The sequence below is a fragment of the Temnothorax curvispinosus genome, unplaced genomic scaffold, assembly GCF_003070985.1.
Source record: "Temnothorax curvispinosus isolate PA1 unplaced genomic scaffold, ASM307098v1 QBEX01004092.1, whole genome shotgun sequence".
NCBI lineage: Eukaryota > Metazoa > Arthropoda > Insecta > Hymenoptera > Formicidae > Temnothorax > Temnothorax curvispinosus.
Window position 1 is genome coordinate 100,764 of NW_020213872.1, and position 17,342 is coordinate 118,105.

Below are 17,342 nucleotides of genomic sequence, written 5' to 3' on the forward strand. Positions count from 1 at the left end.
TTGCGCCAATTGCGCCAAGCAGACACGTTTCGTCGGCCGTTGGCTCGTTCTTCCAACTGCTCAGAATTACTGGTTTTCATATGTATTAAGTATCATTCGGTATCTTTTTCCGAGTTCTCACGAAGGGCGTAGATGCGTGCATTTTTTAAGTGATGTAACGTGAATTTATGCGACTGTACTCTGAGAATAGGACGAGGCGGTATTTCGGTAATTGTACACTGCAAATTCAAGCGTGTTATTTTAACTGAAGCTGTTCTTACACATTTCTTGCCGTTTTAAATCACGTCATTTAACACGGTTGAACGTATTAACTTTTAATTTAATACGATTAACGTTAATTCAACGTTAATTTAACACGCAACAAAACATGTAAAACGAGCTTCAGTCAGATGTGTCAGTTTTAGACGTTTATGCGTGTAAAAATAACACACATGGGTTTACTTGTATTATTTAAATAAATATACAGGGAGTATCATAAGCCACGACCCATCGAGAATGAATTGACAAAGTCAAAGTAAGTCGATTCATTCTCCAGAGGTGACTTATGATACACCCTGTACATATATGACGTGTGTTCCATCAATTGAAGTGATATTTATGAATCACGTGGTAATTCGATGCGGTTATCCGATTCTAACGAAGTTGATCTCACTGTCGAGATCAACTTAACTTCGTATCGCGTCGTACAGAAGAGTCCTATCTGGAGGAGACTTTACTCCGGTTAAAAGCCAGAGAGTTACGGGGGTGGGGGAAGTACTTCAACGTCCAGAGGGGGAGGCCACGGTGGCTCGACGGTGGTTAACGTTTCGCTAACTTTATTTCAATGCAGCCCCGGGAACGAGGTGGAACGTCTGCTAACGGTGATGAAATCCCGAGATCTCCCAAAGTGCATCGTCGTAGAATGCATTTTCGTCGTTCGAGCCGATTATCCGCGCTCGCGGTAAGATCCAATGAAAAAAAAAGAAGAAAAAAAAGAAACCCTCATAACGGCGGATAGGAAAGTGGCGTATTGAAATTCAATTCCGGCGCGAAATTATATCGAGCCCGCGGATCACCGCGGCGCGGGCGCCTGTTTGCATGCGGGCTTAGTTAATATTCCTTGCAAAAGCAAGAAGCCTGAATTTCGAAATTGCTGCGACTTTATTTCGTTTGAACTTAATATTGCGAGTTCGTGCGCGTATGTATGTATGCACGGTTTTTCACGACGTTCGCGTGAAGACGAAAATTTACGATCGTTGCTAAAAGATTCCCGTAACTTGAAAGTCCTTTGTCCTGGTGCGATCTGAAAATTTTCCATTAAGCTCACATTTTATCGCGAGATGGAAAAAATTCTGGAAAGTTGTTTCATTAATATCTGCTTTACATTAAAATATGGCACTGCGTACGAGTGCCCAGAAATTTTAAAGTTTTTTCCCGTCGCGCTAGCGCAAAGAAACTAACTAAAAACAAATTTGCGGAAAAAAAAGGTCGCTCTGTGACAGCAGCGCAGAATCAATGGTAATGTTTATGGGTAACTGGAGTAATATTTGTCGGATATCTACACGCGTTTTTCTCGCGTGTAATCTTCCGATAATTTCAGAGTAGGTACCATTCATAGAACTTTGAAAGATGCAACACAAAGGGGAAAAATTCGCTCGCGAATTCGTGTTCCGTCCGAGGATTTATGAAATTGCAAAGCTATGACTAATCAAAGATAACAGCTGGCACTGATTTAAGGCACGCAAAAACCACGGAGGTTTTCTGATGCCAGTAGGCAGGGCCCGAATGTCGCAAGTGTGGAAATACGATCCAAGATGGACTTCTCGTGTAAAGTCGTAAAACTCATACACACGCCTTTCTGAACCGTCGTCGCTGTCGACGTAATCGTTGGCGCATTCGCCGGCACGTATACACCTGAAAATGAATCTTACGAGTCTAGTCTAATCTCGGCTCTCTCTCTTGTGACGAGTCTGATCCCCGGCGACTACCGATGACCATAAAATTGCGATCTCTCGCTCGTGCGAACGAAGTTCGTCGAAATCTCTGCTTAGGTTCCCCCATCTGAGAGCGGACCTGTCAAAAACTTCGGGGGTCCACCAACCGTTCGAGGAACACGGTGAGCGAACGGGCCACCGATTCTGGGAGGAAGCAATACGGAGGGAGGTGGAAATTGAGAAGTAGAAATTGAACCAAATGTTTCCTGGGATACGTCGCGGATGTTGGGAAAGTCGGGAAAGCCGTCGCGCGAAACAAGTTTATGCCGGGATGCATCAGTGTGCACGGCTTGTACACGAACATCAAGAGGGTTTCTCCGGGATTGTGGTTGTGCGGGAAGCACCGTACCGACGTAATTAGTGCTGTTAGAGGCGAGATGGACGGTACATTCCATGCGTGTTAAGAGCAAGAATGTCATTTGTAAGTAACATTTCATAAGAATGGCGTCAAAAGACATATAGTTACAGGAGTGCTTGTTATTTAAGAAGGAAAATTGCCCTGAGCTACTGTTGACCTTAGCTAGCCACATTTATTTTCGAGTCCTTAATCTGCCACACTCCGGTCCGTGAGATCGCTCGACTTTTGTCGCATTGTCATCTTTATTCTAATTAGTATTTTTAAGCTTGTACTGTAGAAACTGAAAATACAGACTCTGAATAAGATGTTTATGATAATCAAAAAACAAAAAACGTTTAGCGATTTATTGGGCTGGAGTGTAGCAAGCTAGGATTAAAATTAAATTTTTTGTATATGATAAGGAGGCCAGCGAGCGCGCAGTAGGGTGCCACCTGCTTCGCCGCAGTTCCACCCAGAAAAATCGTGACACTCCGCGCCGAGGAAAGCCCGCGGAGGGTGACACATAGTCGCCGACGCGGGCCGGGTTCTCGGAGTCTCCGTAAATTACAGAAACTCGCGCGATGGTCTCGCGGGCCGTAAATACTTGGTTATCATAGTCGGCGGAAGCACGACGGGGGCATTATACCTGCATTCACGTTCATCGTGGTCAGAGATGGCGGCGCCACGCTGGACAGGGCGCTCAACGTTTCCATTCATTGGTGTGGATATCAAATGCAATAGTTCATGGCGGTGCTTCCGACTAGGTGGTCGACCAGTCCTCGACCTCTGCCTCCTCGCCCTAATCCAACCCATCCAGCGTTTCACACCGGTCTCTGGCAGATTTACAGGCGCCCGGCTTGATATCTGCATCCGAGAGTCGGACCCGTACTAGACGCACGTGTTCCGAATCTTCTCTCTCTCCCTCTATCTCTATCTCCCCTCTGTACTTTCCGTCATACCGGTGACTTTGAAGCAGCGTCATCTGAGATAATTAACCGAGTAATCGACGCGGTCGAATGTGGGAGTAAAGGTCGACGGACGGTTCTGAGAGACGGTTCGCTAATGAAGCTCCCGTGGTCCTTTCGTCCTAGAGTATATCTTCCAGATTAACGAGATGTATCAGCCGTTACATTCCCCCATTTTTTTCTATTTTCATAAGCACGTTTCATCACTTATTTATTTTGACATAATTAACCTTTTCCTAAATGAGAAAAATTAATAATAATTTGAAAAAAATTTAACAAAGAACTAAATTATTAAAGCTTATTTAAGCTCATCGAGCGGGAGAACTTTTTTAGCTCACTTGTTCACCATTTTCTCCTATAATAATACTCGAACAGGTAACCGACTGTGCACGAATATAATGGATACGTAATTAATTATCTATGGATCTCACACTGCACGTTTTCCTTTTGTTTCTTCTCTGTCTCGCTTACTGTTAGCGAAGAGAGAAGAAAGCGTTTTGCTAGCAAGTAAATTTTTAACGCTTTTTCAAAAACTTTCACATTGAAGGGAATATGCAACATATAATTTTTATCACAGATGAAAGCTATTTTCCCCTCTTTCTTTTTACTTTCCGAGTGATAAAGTATCGCTCGCCTTCTAGATGACATCCTAACATCGGCCGTGTATCAGCCACGTGGAGTGATAAATAAAATATCATACTCTAGTGCTCTATAAAAGGTTGATATCTGAGCGCTGCTATGGCAGCGCGAAGCATCTCCGGCGCGACATTTATTCACGTTTGCAGCATCAGAGAAAGGGCAGATCGTTAAAATTGCGATCGTACGGAGTCAGTCCATCAATGAGCAAATCCACGATCCGCGAGTGAGCCAGCCAGCCAGCGAACCACCCATCCGAATGTCATCACGCGCGTCCCGGCAAATCGGACCGTTAAGAAAAATCTGACTCCATGAAAATGGCGAGAGCTATTTACGCGACGTGGCTAGGGGAGGGTGCGGTTGCATTTTGCCGATTTGCGCGCTTGTGTAACTTCTTGTGCGCCTTTTGCGTATACGTTGTTGCACGTTACGTTCGCTGCCGGACAGCCGGTATTTTTGCCGTATTCTCGGAGCGTTAGAGTAACATTCGTGCAACTCCCGTTGCATCCTCTATCTTCAAAGGCGCAGGATAATGGAATTGCTATTTTAGTGCGCAAACATTTATTCCCGCGGACGTTATACCCGTTTACGTTATAATTTCTGGGATGACATGCATGTGATGTTTGGTGCCCCCGGGGGGCGGACTCGTGTGCGCGCATTTTGCATCGGCCAGGCCGAGGGAAATGATTACTTTAAAGAACGCCGGAAGCGACCCTCCTCTTTTTTCTCTCTCTTTCTCTCCCCCTCCGCGTGCCGCGAGCTCGAATCGCCCAACAAAGAAAGCGCGCCGATCGCGTAATCGAATGTTACGCTCGGGAGGAGCGTGCAGCGTGCAGCGCGGAGCGCAAACAGCGGCGTGGCGGAAAAATGTTAAGAATGCTTCGTCGATTTATTTAATGTCAATAACGTCTGCCCCGATTCTCCGCCGTGGATACGGCGGCGCGTAATGTAAAAGGGCCGCGTAGCGATGCACAACAACATGTTACACATACCTTTTTCTTAATTAATTCGCCGATTGTGTGTGCAACACGTTGCGCACACGACGGCAACAATACTCGGAGCGCTTCGCAAAAAGCGATGGCAATAAAGGAAGCGCTTAATCGGTTGATGATTACACCGTATATCGAACTGCGCCGCAGATTCATTACTGAACTGCCATTGCGTTTTCAAAGGTTGTTCTCTCGCTGTAGTTCGCGATAACTTTGTGACTTATATATAATCTTCGTAACGCCATAATTCATCGAGGTTTATTTTGTTCACCGTTCGGTTCAATACGCACACGTCCGCCTCGCTAAATTACTATAAATTACTTGATCGACGATCTAGGCGCGAACAGTATGTATGCAACAAACCAGGGGCAGTTATCTGCAAAACTTCGTTATACGAGACGCGGCGCGAATAACTCGCGAATAAAAGAGCATTAAACTGTTGGAATAATATAATAACGGAATGGCCGCCCCCCTCCACCCCTCTTGCCGGATGATCTCACGGCGTTTTATTTCTCCAACCCACGGGTACGGCCGCCGCTGTGAAAAATTATAATTGATATGGACGGACCGGAAACCGTGGGGGAATAATCCGAAGGCGAATGCTGGTGGAAAGGTAGACGGCGGGAAAAGAATCGCCGCCGGTCCGTTGAACCGGAATACAAAAGTCGGCTGGAGACTTATGAATTAAAGGATGTCGGACTCGACCGCGCGCCGCGGAACGTTCCGCGGGGAAAAAAAGGGACAGCTCTTTTCCTTAAGACACGAAAATGCACATCTCGAGTACTTATTGTTAACGTGTGATTAATAACTGCGTTTCGTTATTGTGTTAAAATGCGCACTCTAATTGCTACATTCTGTACAAATTTTAAAACATTGTTTTAAAATAACGTAGATAACGATTTTGCGATAAATGCACATGGCAAATAATTTTATTTAGATAAGATATTAACTCTTAATTGCATTGCCGTTAATTGGTTTCTGCGCTGTGCATTAAAAATCGAAAAACAAAAAAATAGACTTTAGGATTAGTTGAAATTGACCGTTTTATATCGTGGACATTATTGAATACAATAAATTATATATATATATATATATATATAAATACAAAATAGATATAGAGTAGATAATAAATTAAACAAAAATAAATTTATTTGCAGCAATAGTAAGATAATTTTGTACTAGCGTAATAAATGCATATGAAAAATAATTATTATTTCAATCTCTCATGTATACAATATGTATAATCGACCAACGATTAAACTTATTATTGATTAATGATTCGGATATTAATGCGGGTTTTAATATTGAACCAACCTATCTGCATAGTCCGCTATTAACATATACAGCATACATAATGATAACATTTATGTTATTTGTTTTTTAGGTGGCATGGCTGCGTGTCGATACGCAAACTATTTTGACGATAGCGAGCCACGTGATCACGAAGAATCACAGAATCGCGGTTTCCCACAGCGACCACCGGACATGGTTCCTTCACATACGGGAAGTGCGGGAGTCCGATCGAGGCTGGTACATGTGTCAGATAAACACGGATCCCATGAAAAGTCAGATCGGTTATCTCGAAGTGGTCGGTAAGTAAAAAAAACTGCGTCTCTTTTTCCGTCAATGAATTGGTCGCATTTATATATTTCGATTATTTTCGTCAATATCGCCTCATTAAAAGATTCCCATAGGACATCGATAGTTGTTATGTGTTTTGTTACTTTCGATTTATCATCTCTTCCTTCCATATTATTGTATCTCATTCATTTATTATATCGCCGTCTATAACGATATTGGCGGAAATTAGAACGAGCATTATTAAAATACTTAATAGACTTGAAACAAAGTCGCCTCTCCATTTGCTCTCGATACCGATTATCGTAGCCCGCTCGTACACTCGACCGCTGGATATTCAATTAGCGCTGCAAGAAGCTGGATATCAGGAAATTAATTAATGCGACACGCCATTGAATCAGCGGCGTGATATTACATGCGGAATGCGCGCGCGGGAATAACGCGTGCCGTGAGTTTGTTGAAAAGGTAAGCACACTAGAATCGCAGAAATCCAACCCCAAACCAATGCGAACTTCTGGGGCCGATGCCGAGTTAGTCTGCGGGCCCGTTGGCTGGTACAACTTACGAAGTGGCCTCTTGCCGCAGTTCGAAGACTACCGCGAGTACTCCCCGAACTGCGGGGCTTAGTCGTACGTCGCTGCTCGAATGCACTCGCAAGTAGATTATACAGAATGCTAATAGGAGACCGCTTTCATCGGTTTCCCCGTCGTTCAGACTTCGTTTCGGGTATCACCGGACGACGACTCATCGTTCCTCTTCTCCTTTTCCTCCACTCTCGTTCGCGTTTGCAGTATCATAATCTTCTCTCGCTCCCTCACTTTGCCGTCTAACCAATGCCGCCGTTATTCACCTTTCCCTTCCTCGTCCCAATTTAAAGAAGTTTCTCAAGCCGTGGTTTTGCCATGCCCCCTTTCCGTTCCTCCCCCGGATTAATGATGAAATCTGCCATTGCCAGAACGACCGTTCACTAGTTAAGGTTTGAATACGCCGGGTTTAATCCTTGCGCACATAGTAGCGCGGGTAAGTGGCAATTTCCATAGATAATGTTACTCGTAATTGTACGGAAATAGGATGATGCGTCGGAGATATGCGATTGCGATGGTGCGGGTGCAACGATCATGCAGGATACAGCCGAGTTGGAGCTCGATTATGCACATTAAATAGCATAGCTGCCGCTGTTATAATATTAAGTGATATGTAGCAATGTATAGTTTTTACGTGCGAAATATCAAATTGATTGAGGCATTAATTTCTCGTGAATATTGTGACTATTTTTGACTTATCTGAATACAATGCAACAAAGTCTTGTGTTTACTTTTTTTTTTTAGAAATAAATTTTATTTTATTGAGATACGTAAAATATATGTAATTAGAGTAAATAGATAAGTGATTATTAATTTTTTTTATTAAAGAAGGAAAGGAATTTGTTATCGTGCGTTTGACATACTGTGAGAAGGCGAAAAATTCTACCGTTTTATTTAATAATAGAAAGACGGAAACTCGTATTACATCATACAATATTATAGTAAAGCACATCGTAGTTATTGAAGTGAAATATAAGAAGTATCCGTGCTCTTTTCTCGAGATCCTCTCTTATCGGCAATGCGGGCGATTCAAAACTCGTTATTTCTCGAATCTTTTTCGCATGCCTCAAAGTCGGCGAAAGAAAGCTTTCTCTCTCTCTCTCTCTCTCTCTCTCTCTCTCTCTCTCTCTCTCTCTTTCTCTCTAAGATATTCCCACGAGTTATACTTTCCGTAATGGCTTCTCGTTATTCATTTGCCGAGTCTGTACGCATCCGCTCATCGATACGATAATTAAATAAGCTGATGCAATAGCGATATAGGAAGCAGAGCTCGATTCAGTTAAGCCACCGAAGCGGCAACAATTCAGCGGGAAACAAATACGGAGATCGTTATTCAAATATCACGTGTATTATAACGTTGTACCTGCCCGCGCACCGAAGCAAACGGGATACATAATACAAACGTTTTCGCGATTCCTTCTTGAAAGAATCACTCCGGAGGAGACCGGACCTGCCCGCGCTCTCGGTCGCGACGTAGGGTTCGTTGCACCCGTAGCGTTTGTTGTATACTTTACGGTCTTCCGCCGTTTCGTACCGAAATCAAATTGGCATTCTCGAGATACGGCCAGACTCTCTCGCATCCCATCTGTAGCAATCTAATCCCGCGCTCCAGGGTCCGCTCTCCCAGCTTCTCAGCGGCAGGCGGCTGCAGCGGCAGTGATGGCGCGGCGCGGCGCACCAACCTTCTCGCGCGCGCGCCGACCTGACCTGACCCCCTTTTCCCAGGTTCAAACCGACGACGACGGTCAGGGGGGAGGGGGCGCGTATAGCCGGCCGGCTACTTACCGGGGAACTTCGTCTCTCTCTCTCGTGAGATTATTCTGCATCCCCTCACCCTCTTGGCGCTCGTCCGGCCGGAGTAGGTAGTAGGTAGTCCCTGGCAAATGTACCGCCGCGGCCGTCGCGCTTTCTATTTTAACGGCGCCCGCGCGCAGCAACTCGCGGGAGCACTACGTCGTCGCGGTCTCTCGTTGCTTAAGAAATCTCCCCCCGCGAGTAAGTAGGCCGCCGGAGGCGCGCGGTCGGCGAGGGCTAGAGATCGGGGGTTGAACCGATTCTCCTTCGGGAACTCGCTCCTTTACGCGGAGCGGATCGCCTCTGGTTATATATTTGGTAAATAACGCCGCGTGTTCCGGGGACATGCAGAACGAATAGTCCCCGGAAAATGTAACGAATTCGTTCGCGGTATTTTTCTAATCTTGGAATAGCCGTTAGAAAGATACTATTGCTTAGTAACGACATGTTTAATTTTGTCAGCTGAATTAATCCGATGCTTCACAATTTAATTAAATTAAGAACATGTAGATAAAGAAATTGCCGCTGGACCATCCCTCATCCTCATGTACTTGTATATCTCGCTGTAATTGTTACTGCAATTCTGATGTCAGAATTTATAGGACTGCATATTCATTAATCGCATTTAGGTCAGCTTTAAGAGGAAACCTCAAATACACTTGAGAAATCTTCTCGCGTGTAGGAAAGAGAGTGGCTGGCAGTATATCATGAGTACACAGGAGGAAACTGATTTTCGGCAGAAGAGGTTCTCCATGTATAATTAGAAACTTTAATTTAGATGAATACTAAACAGGTTCCATCTCTCATTTTGAAAGTACGTTTTATATTATTTCATATTATTTGGGAATTTAAAATACCTATGTTACAAATATGAACACATAATTTAGAAAATAATATCTGCAGTTGTGTAATTTTGTGCTTATATAGATTATATCGTGATTTGTACACTTTAAATAAGTTGTAAAACGCCAAATAGACTTCCCATATTGTAATTCTCTGTCGATGACGTAACAGCTTCACAATACGCTACAATCGGGAAGCATAAAATTACATTATCCGGTAATTGATCCGCCAGATATACAGTGATTAACTGTTGAATGGTCTTATTGTGCATAATTGAACTCTCGGCCTTCATATATACGTTGATAATGCGACTCGTCAGATAATGTTTTCGGGTTTCAATTATCGGGGATCCCGGCAACGTTTTCGTCGATGCACGTGCGCGCTTGCGTATCGTACGTACGCACATACTCAGGCGTACACTGACGATATCGTACACGTGGAATTCATCCGGAGAAACTCGCGAATAAATCTAATCTCTTTATTCGCAATGTCAAAGTTTTTGGGTCTATCGAAGTTCGAAGTTACATCATGTCGTCTTCTATCAAGGATATTATTGTTTTATGGACATTGATGGCACACAGTTAATCAATGTTGCTCGAGAAAATGTATAATTGATACATTTAAAAACTACACGTTTCTACAAAATCGATTCTCGCGAGACAATTTGAACAATTCAGTAGCGAACGAAAAAAGCGTCTTATGGCTGCGTCGCGCCAATAGTTATACGAATGAAGCAATTTTTGCCATCCGTTGCTTTAAAAATTGCGCTTAACGTGCAGTTACTCGGGGCGAGTAGAGAGAAACTCTCACAACCAGAAAAAAAGGGAAGCGTGTTGAGTGGCAAGAGAGAGAGAGAAAGAGAGAGAGAGAGAGAGAGGAGGAAGGAAAAAAGGAGGAGCACAGGTTCATGAGGTAGGAGAGAAAAAATGAGGAACGAGTGTTGTGCGCTCGCGACCGGGGAAAGAGGAGGGGAGAGGGGGAGGCACACGACTTTTCATTTCCGAGAAGGGCTGTAAAGATTGCTCGCGTGCAACCACCCTTCCCCGGCCCCACACGTTGTTCCCTGGCAAACTCGCGGCCCGTATTACCGCCGTAATAATAAGGTTAATGCCTTGCAAATTAAGCGGACGCGAAAGGCCTCTCGCGTGGGTTTTATGCCCATTTTAGTGCCAATGCCTGATCTTTGTCGACGAGCCGCAATTATCGCGATAGCGGATACCGAAGCGATCTCAATGAGCTTTCAGCGGGCTTCGATGAGATTTGTTGGGATTCTCCTTGCATCTCGAATTGCGTAAGCAAACTATAATCGGGCCGTCGATATGTGGGTAAATAGACATTAGTTATATACAGTTAGAAACTTGAAAGTACCTCGGGTATATTTTAGATCGAATAAAAAGTATGCGCTACAATTGCGCTGTCATTACGTAATCAACCGGGCTGTTTTGTGGAACGCTTATATAAACTTGAGTATGAAACATAGTTGTATTTTCATTCTATTAAGAATTCTTTGTTTCATAGTTAATTATAGGATCCAAGAGAAAATGCTAATTAGGCTGGGAAGGAGGGTATCGGCGGATCGCGAATTAAAGGAAGAAAATAGATCGAGAGATTCTTATTTGTTGCGAGTACACTTTGATCTTCGTTAATGTCATCCTATTATAAGATCCGATAAGAGACGATGCACTCTCTCTTGTTTTAATGAAATTTCGCATTGCCGTGTAATTCGCGGAATAACGTAGGAGATGGCTTTGCTGTTCCTCCTTTTCCACATTAATGCAGTTTCCAAGTTCAGGTAATTAGCCCGTCGATATAAGACGCGTTCGTTTATCAGGGATATTGTCGTGGGGATGAAAATGTTAGAGTAAACTGTTTATAACAACGTTTGCGCATGACTGTCACTCTTCTGTGCTGAATTTTCCAGACGTCGGAGATGTAGCCGTAAGTAATCTGCGCGAGTACTGTCGAGACCTGATACAGGAGAATCGATCGCTTTGTTCGGATGTACTCGCGTCACGAGCATCTGACGACAGTGCTCGTAAATCACGAACGCGTTTCGTCTCGTTGAGGGCCGGCGAGAATCTCGTTTATTCTGTAAGCGAGGGAGGACGACGCGTTTCTTTTATATACGCCAATCGATTCGCTATTCTGAAATCGTCCAATTAAGCCGGCGAGAGATCGCATGCTCATATCCCGGAATAAGCTTCATTCGCCCCTTCGAGCGGAAGGATGGGAAGGATGTCACGTGGCTATCGGCCGGCATCCGGTACAGGTCATTGTCAGGACGTCCACGTCACGTTGACGCTGGCCCGCCGATATATGGACATAATGCATGATATCCTCAGGGAATCTTGACAGACCGTGGGAAACTACGGCTAACTCTGTACCAGTTTTGATTTAATTGAGGCGACCAACTGTCTCCTGTGTAATTCAAGTCTGCCATGCTAAATTAATGAAACGTAAAAACGTCGGCTCTCGTCTTATTTACCAATTTACCTGATTGACCATCTTTCAAATTTCCGCGTATATAACGGAAATATAATAAGTGTAAAGTAAAAAGTATCTTACAAAATGTTTCGCTGCCGCTATAATATTATATAATTTAAAACATTATAATTTAATCTTTTTAATCTCCTTAAAGGCTACATGGTCCATATATGGACCTCGCGGAACCTCGCATATGGACCTTTGATTGCGTATAAAGCTGGGTCTCATCAACCAAATTTTAAAGAATTGTATATGAAATGAGGGTAGAAAAAAGACCGAAGAATATAATAAAATTAAAAAAATTGCCAATAATTAATATTAAATTGTTCAAAGACATCAATTTTTGAAGAGTCAAGTGGTTGAGACTCGAAGTGTAGCCTTTAAGGGTTAATATACACGTAAGAAATTAATTTACCATGTCATTTCATTTACTTCTCTTTATACGCTTACGAATATATTGATCGATCAATGTGCGATACATATCAAATTACTTCTCGAGTATTCCGTGGCACATAGAAAGATCATACGTCTGCGAAAGGGAGAAAAGTTAAACTTGCTCTATATAACCCGTAAGAAATTCGGATCGTATGTGGTATACGTATAAGTTTACCGTTGCATCGGGGGCGATGTACACGATGCCAGTTTTTCGACTGGCCGGATACGGATCGCAATTTTCGAAGCACTCGTGCGTGCTTTTTTAAGTCTTTCACGTCGTGCAAAACGTGAACGGATACACTTCTAAATTCGACTACAGCGGCGCGGTAGCCTATTTCGCTGCAGAAGTTTGCAACTTTTCGCAGCACGCTTTGCAAGTCCATTTCCGTTTCCCCGATACCTTTATCCGGTATCTTTATCCGCGCGGGCAAAGTACAAAGCGGAACGGGAGCGCCCGCCGACGTTAGCGATGGCGGACGGGCGGTGCGGCGCGGCGAGCTGATTTCTCGCTCATATATACACTCCGCCTTTCTGTAAATATCGCGTATTTGATATATACATACATAATGAATACATACATGAATGTGGCAATGTAACATTTAATATTACACAAATACATAATCGACGTCGCGTCCGATCGTTCCCACTGTGGCGATCGAAGCTTCGCCAGCGTCTCGCGTTCAACGTCAAATTTTCATTAATTACATCGATATCTCGCCGTACGATGTGAAACGACGTAATGAATTTTCATCTCGCACACACGATGAAACCAATTTCAATTTTATCGATATCGGGCTATGGCTGCGCATCGAAACGTATGATTTCGCCGTTTCTCATAAATGATTTATTCCGAGAAATATCCGAAGAACGCGAGGAACAGATTAGCATTGTACGTGGAACCGTGGAAAAGATTAGCATTGTACGATCACTTGCCAACTTATGCGTGAAGTAGAGAAAAGGAGAAAAGGAAAGAGAGAGAGGATGGAAAGAGAGGTTTAGTCAAATTAGATGGAACAGGAGCCTAAATAAATGAGAAGAAGGATAGTTACCTTACTCCGAGGCCACTTCCTGAAAGATAAACATCTGCTCCTCACTTCGCGAAGAAATTTCGAGTACCGCAGTCTCGACGGATTTATAACGCGATATTCCGCGCTTATTAAGACAGGCAGAAATATTTACTCAGAAGAATGCTGAAGAATACGACGAAGACGGAGGAAGACAATTAATACTCGCTATCAAGTGGAAGTAACGGATGCTTTTTGAGCAAATTTTCGTGCGTTCTTATACTTGAAGTTTCCATCTTTTTCTCTTCAATATTAGACGTCTCACGTTATTACCTTGGTAAATATGCTAACGTTGGCGAAGGTTCCTAAGAGGTCAAGTCAAATAAATAATCCATTATGACAATCAGGCTGAAAGATGAATGTTCGTATCCGCGGGGATTTACCCCAATTGTGATTCACGTCGCGGGAAATTCAATAGAAGCTCGAGGCATAGAAACGTTCTTGCGATAGACTTTGTCCGCGCGGGAAATAAACGAAGAATAAGATCGTTACTTTGCGGCGAACTCATCTCGCAGCGGGGTGGGTAACTCTCTCTTGCTCTCTCGCTTTCTCTTTCCTCCCATTGCGCAAAGAGGCCTCAAGTACAGAGTTTACGGCGAATTTACGACGCGATGGAGCACGATATTTGCGCCTCTAAAACGACCAATCCGTAGTTCCATGATGTCGACAACGTCGCGAGAACGCCGCGGATCGGAGAGGTTCTCCCATGCGACAACGGGCAACGCGCTGCCCCAGATTGAGTACATTTCGCGATACTAGAAGCGCCGAGGTAATAACGGTTCTCCGACGGTCACAATGACAGCGTCGCTGACGTCGCGGTGGATGTTTTCTACGGATTATACTCGAATACCACCGAAACGAAAGTTTACGGCGTTAAGCGAACGGCGCAAAACGCAAACATCGCCCCCGTTCGCGTTCTATATTCTGCTCTCTCGCAAAAGTTCGGACAAAATCCGCGTTTGGGTAATACTTTTTTGGCGACAAAAAGAGATTCGTTTTGCGCCTCTGTACTTCCGTACTTAGAAGGGAAATTATTTCTACAAATAATTCTCCCGAGAAACGTCGCAAATGGCTTTAACTGCGCGTGCTGGGCTGTTATAAAATTTCTCTGGCGGCAAATCCACGGATACAATTGTGGCAAATCGATCGAGGTAAGGTTAACAAAACGAATCGGAACTAGTTGAGTATTACTTTCAGCATGATAGTTTCGTAAGCTATGCAAAGTGATATTTTGGATTCAGCACGCTGGTATATCTTCTCTCTCTCCTCCGACACGTTTTTCATTAGCATTCTGAGTGCCCAAACCACAAAACTGAATTAGATTGCTCTTTTCTCTCTTTCACCGAATGGGGGAAAAAAGTAATTTCTTTCACATATAAAGTTTGGTAAACATGATTACATTTCAGAGTGTACAAATATTATACATACAAAAGATACAATATTGTGTACATACATAATTTATTATACGGGAGATATGATTCGTATTTACGATAAGCACAACAAATATTCATAATTTTAATATTTACACACATAATATGTATTGTAGTTTCGCTCTTTCAGCTTCTCATTTGTATCGCGTGATGTCACCTTCGAGAAACCGATTGCGAATCTTGATCGCGGGAGTTTCTCAAGAATTTGACATCTTTCAATCCACTATGAATCTTTCACACGGACTACCTCGAAATTTCTCCAAAATGCAACGCATGACAGTCCAACGTCTCAAAGAGCTTCGTGACAACGGAAAATTCAAGCGCGCGCGCGGCGTCCGTTTTTATTGTACACTGTGCAAGCCGGGCTTTCGCAACCCGTGGGATAATGTGACCGCGAAATTGCGAGAACGAATGCCAGCGCATACCGCGGGATATGTGCATTAAGAAGTGCATCCTGATACGATAAAATGCGAATGAGTACAAAAGTCGCGTTGAATTTAACGCTCTACTTAAGTACTATCAATTTAAACTATATTCCACTTGTATATATTTACAGGGGCGCGTATACATAATTCAGTGCAACTTTGCAGAAATAGTTGCCTGCGAATGTAACGTCTGTATTAACTAACGGAGGAAGCTCCCCGGCTCTTCTGCATCTGCTTGACCGGCGCTATGAACCTCGCTTTGAGGAAAAGTTAAAAAGGAAACGGATAAAGAGAAGGATAAAAAGCAGATTTTCATTTTCCTCGCGTTGAAAAAGCTACTGAAGATTGCGCACATTCTCTGTGTCGGAGATATATCCTATAAATAATTTAAAATAAGAATAGAATTTCAATCCCGTACTTTATCTCCGATGTACATCGCGTATATATGCTCTGAAAATATTATACTATATATATGTATATATATATGGTGTCTCTTCAGAGCTCTACCAAATATAATAATAGAGATCCAAAGATTAACAATGTATGTCTTTGCATCTTAGGTCACAAATTTACCGATATGTTTTACATAATTCGATTGTTCTTTATTAAAAATTGAAGAAACCAATAGCATGGTTCTCTAAAAGTTCGAAAATCTCAAAATATTCGGGTACATACACGAACTTTCGCGAGCAAGACCGCGTGAGTTTAAGTGAAAAGCAAGGGAAGAAAGTGCGAGCGACGGGTCGTCGAATATTCTTTTTTGATGGCCGCCAGCAATTTGATACGGTGATACCTGCCGGCGCCATTTGAGCCGCTTTATGTACCGAGTAAATAAATCCTCGCTTCATACACATACACACATACACACACACATGTACACATGGACGCGGTGCTTCTCGTCCGTCGCGGCCGCCAGGAACCGACTGATTTCGATTAGGGACCTGGATTGTCCTGCGGATCGTGTGTCCCGGCAAAGTGATCTATTGTTCCAGCAAAGCTTCGCGCGCCTCGACCGAACTTTCCGGCGTTTCCGCCCGCTGTGCAACCCCCGCCTCCCCCCGCCCCCCGCGATACCGGGGACACACTTTTATCTTCATTCTTTATCCATCGCGCCTCTCTGTCCCTACCCTACCTCTCTCTCCACCGCTTGCCCGTTACCTTTTTTCGCGTGGCCTCTGGCAGATAACAAGATGGCAACGGACCGTGACGACGAGTATCTCTCCCGCCCGAGTAAAATTGTCCGGATCTCGTCACGGTAGTACGGGGCAGATAGATAGGCAACGGGGAATGGGCAGGAAAGAGATGCGCGCCTCCCTCGTTATCTTGCAACCGCCGCCGAGAAGTGGTAGCAACAAATACATAATGGAACATTTTGCCTGCCTCTCCGCTTCCGCGGTTTTTGCTCTGACCAGCAGCGCGACGACATGTCGGCATGTTTCCCGAATGTTGAGTATAATGTTTCTACCTGGTCAACACAATACCATCCAGACGTTTCTCCTTTTTCCTCTCTTTTCAATCAATAAATTCTCTCATAATTTAATTTTCTCAGAGCTCTGCGGTCCGTTCGCCAAGTTAAAAGTTTCATGACACAGTATTCGATTCCGATAAAAAATAACTCCGTTAGTCGTTTTTGCTGTATTGGTACGATAAATAATTCCTATATAGAGCTTTTATCAAGCAGAAATAATAGTTCCTAATATAATCAAATTGACATGACATGCATATAAATTATATCTTTGATTCAATTGTGCTCAATAGCGAAATATATCGAATATTTGAATTTAACACGTGACAATTTGCATTAT

The 17,342-nt window shown here is 43.5% G+C and overlaps 1 protein-coding gene across 1 annotated transcript in view; it reads left to right on the forward strand.

The window, feature by feature from the left end:
- Window positions 1-17,342, forward strand: part of LOC112453143 (neurotrimin) — a 65,448-nt gene that overhangs the window by 8,436 nt on the left and 39,670 nt on the right. The window contains exon 2 of the mRNA XM_025013711.1: window positions 6,285-6,492. Coding sequence (XP_024869479.1) covers window positions 6,285-6,492 — 208 coding nt within the window. The remainder of the gene's footprint in view (window positions 1-6,284; window positions 6,493-17,342) is intronic.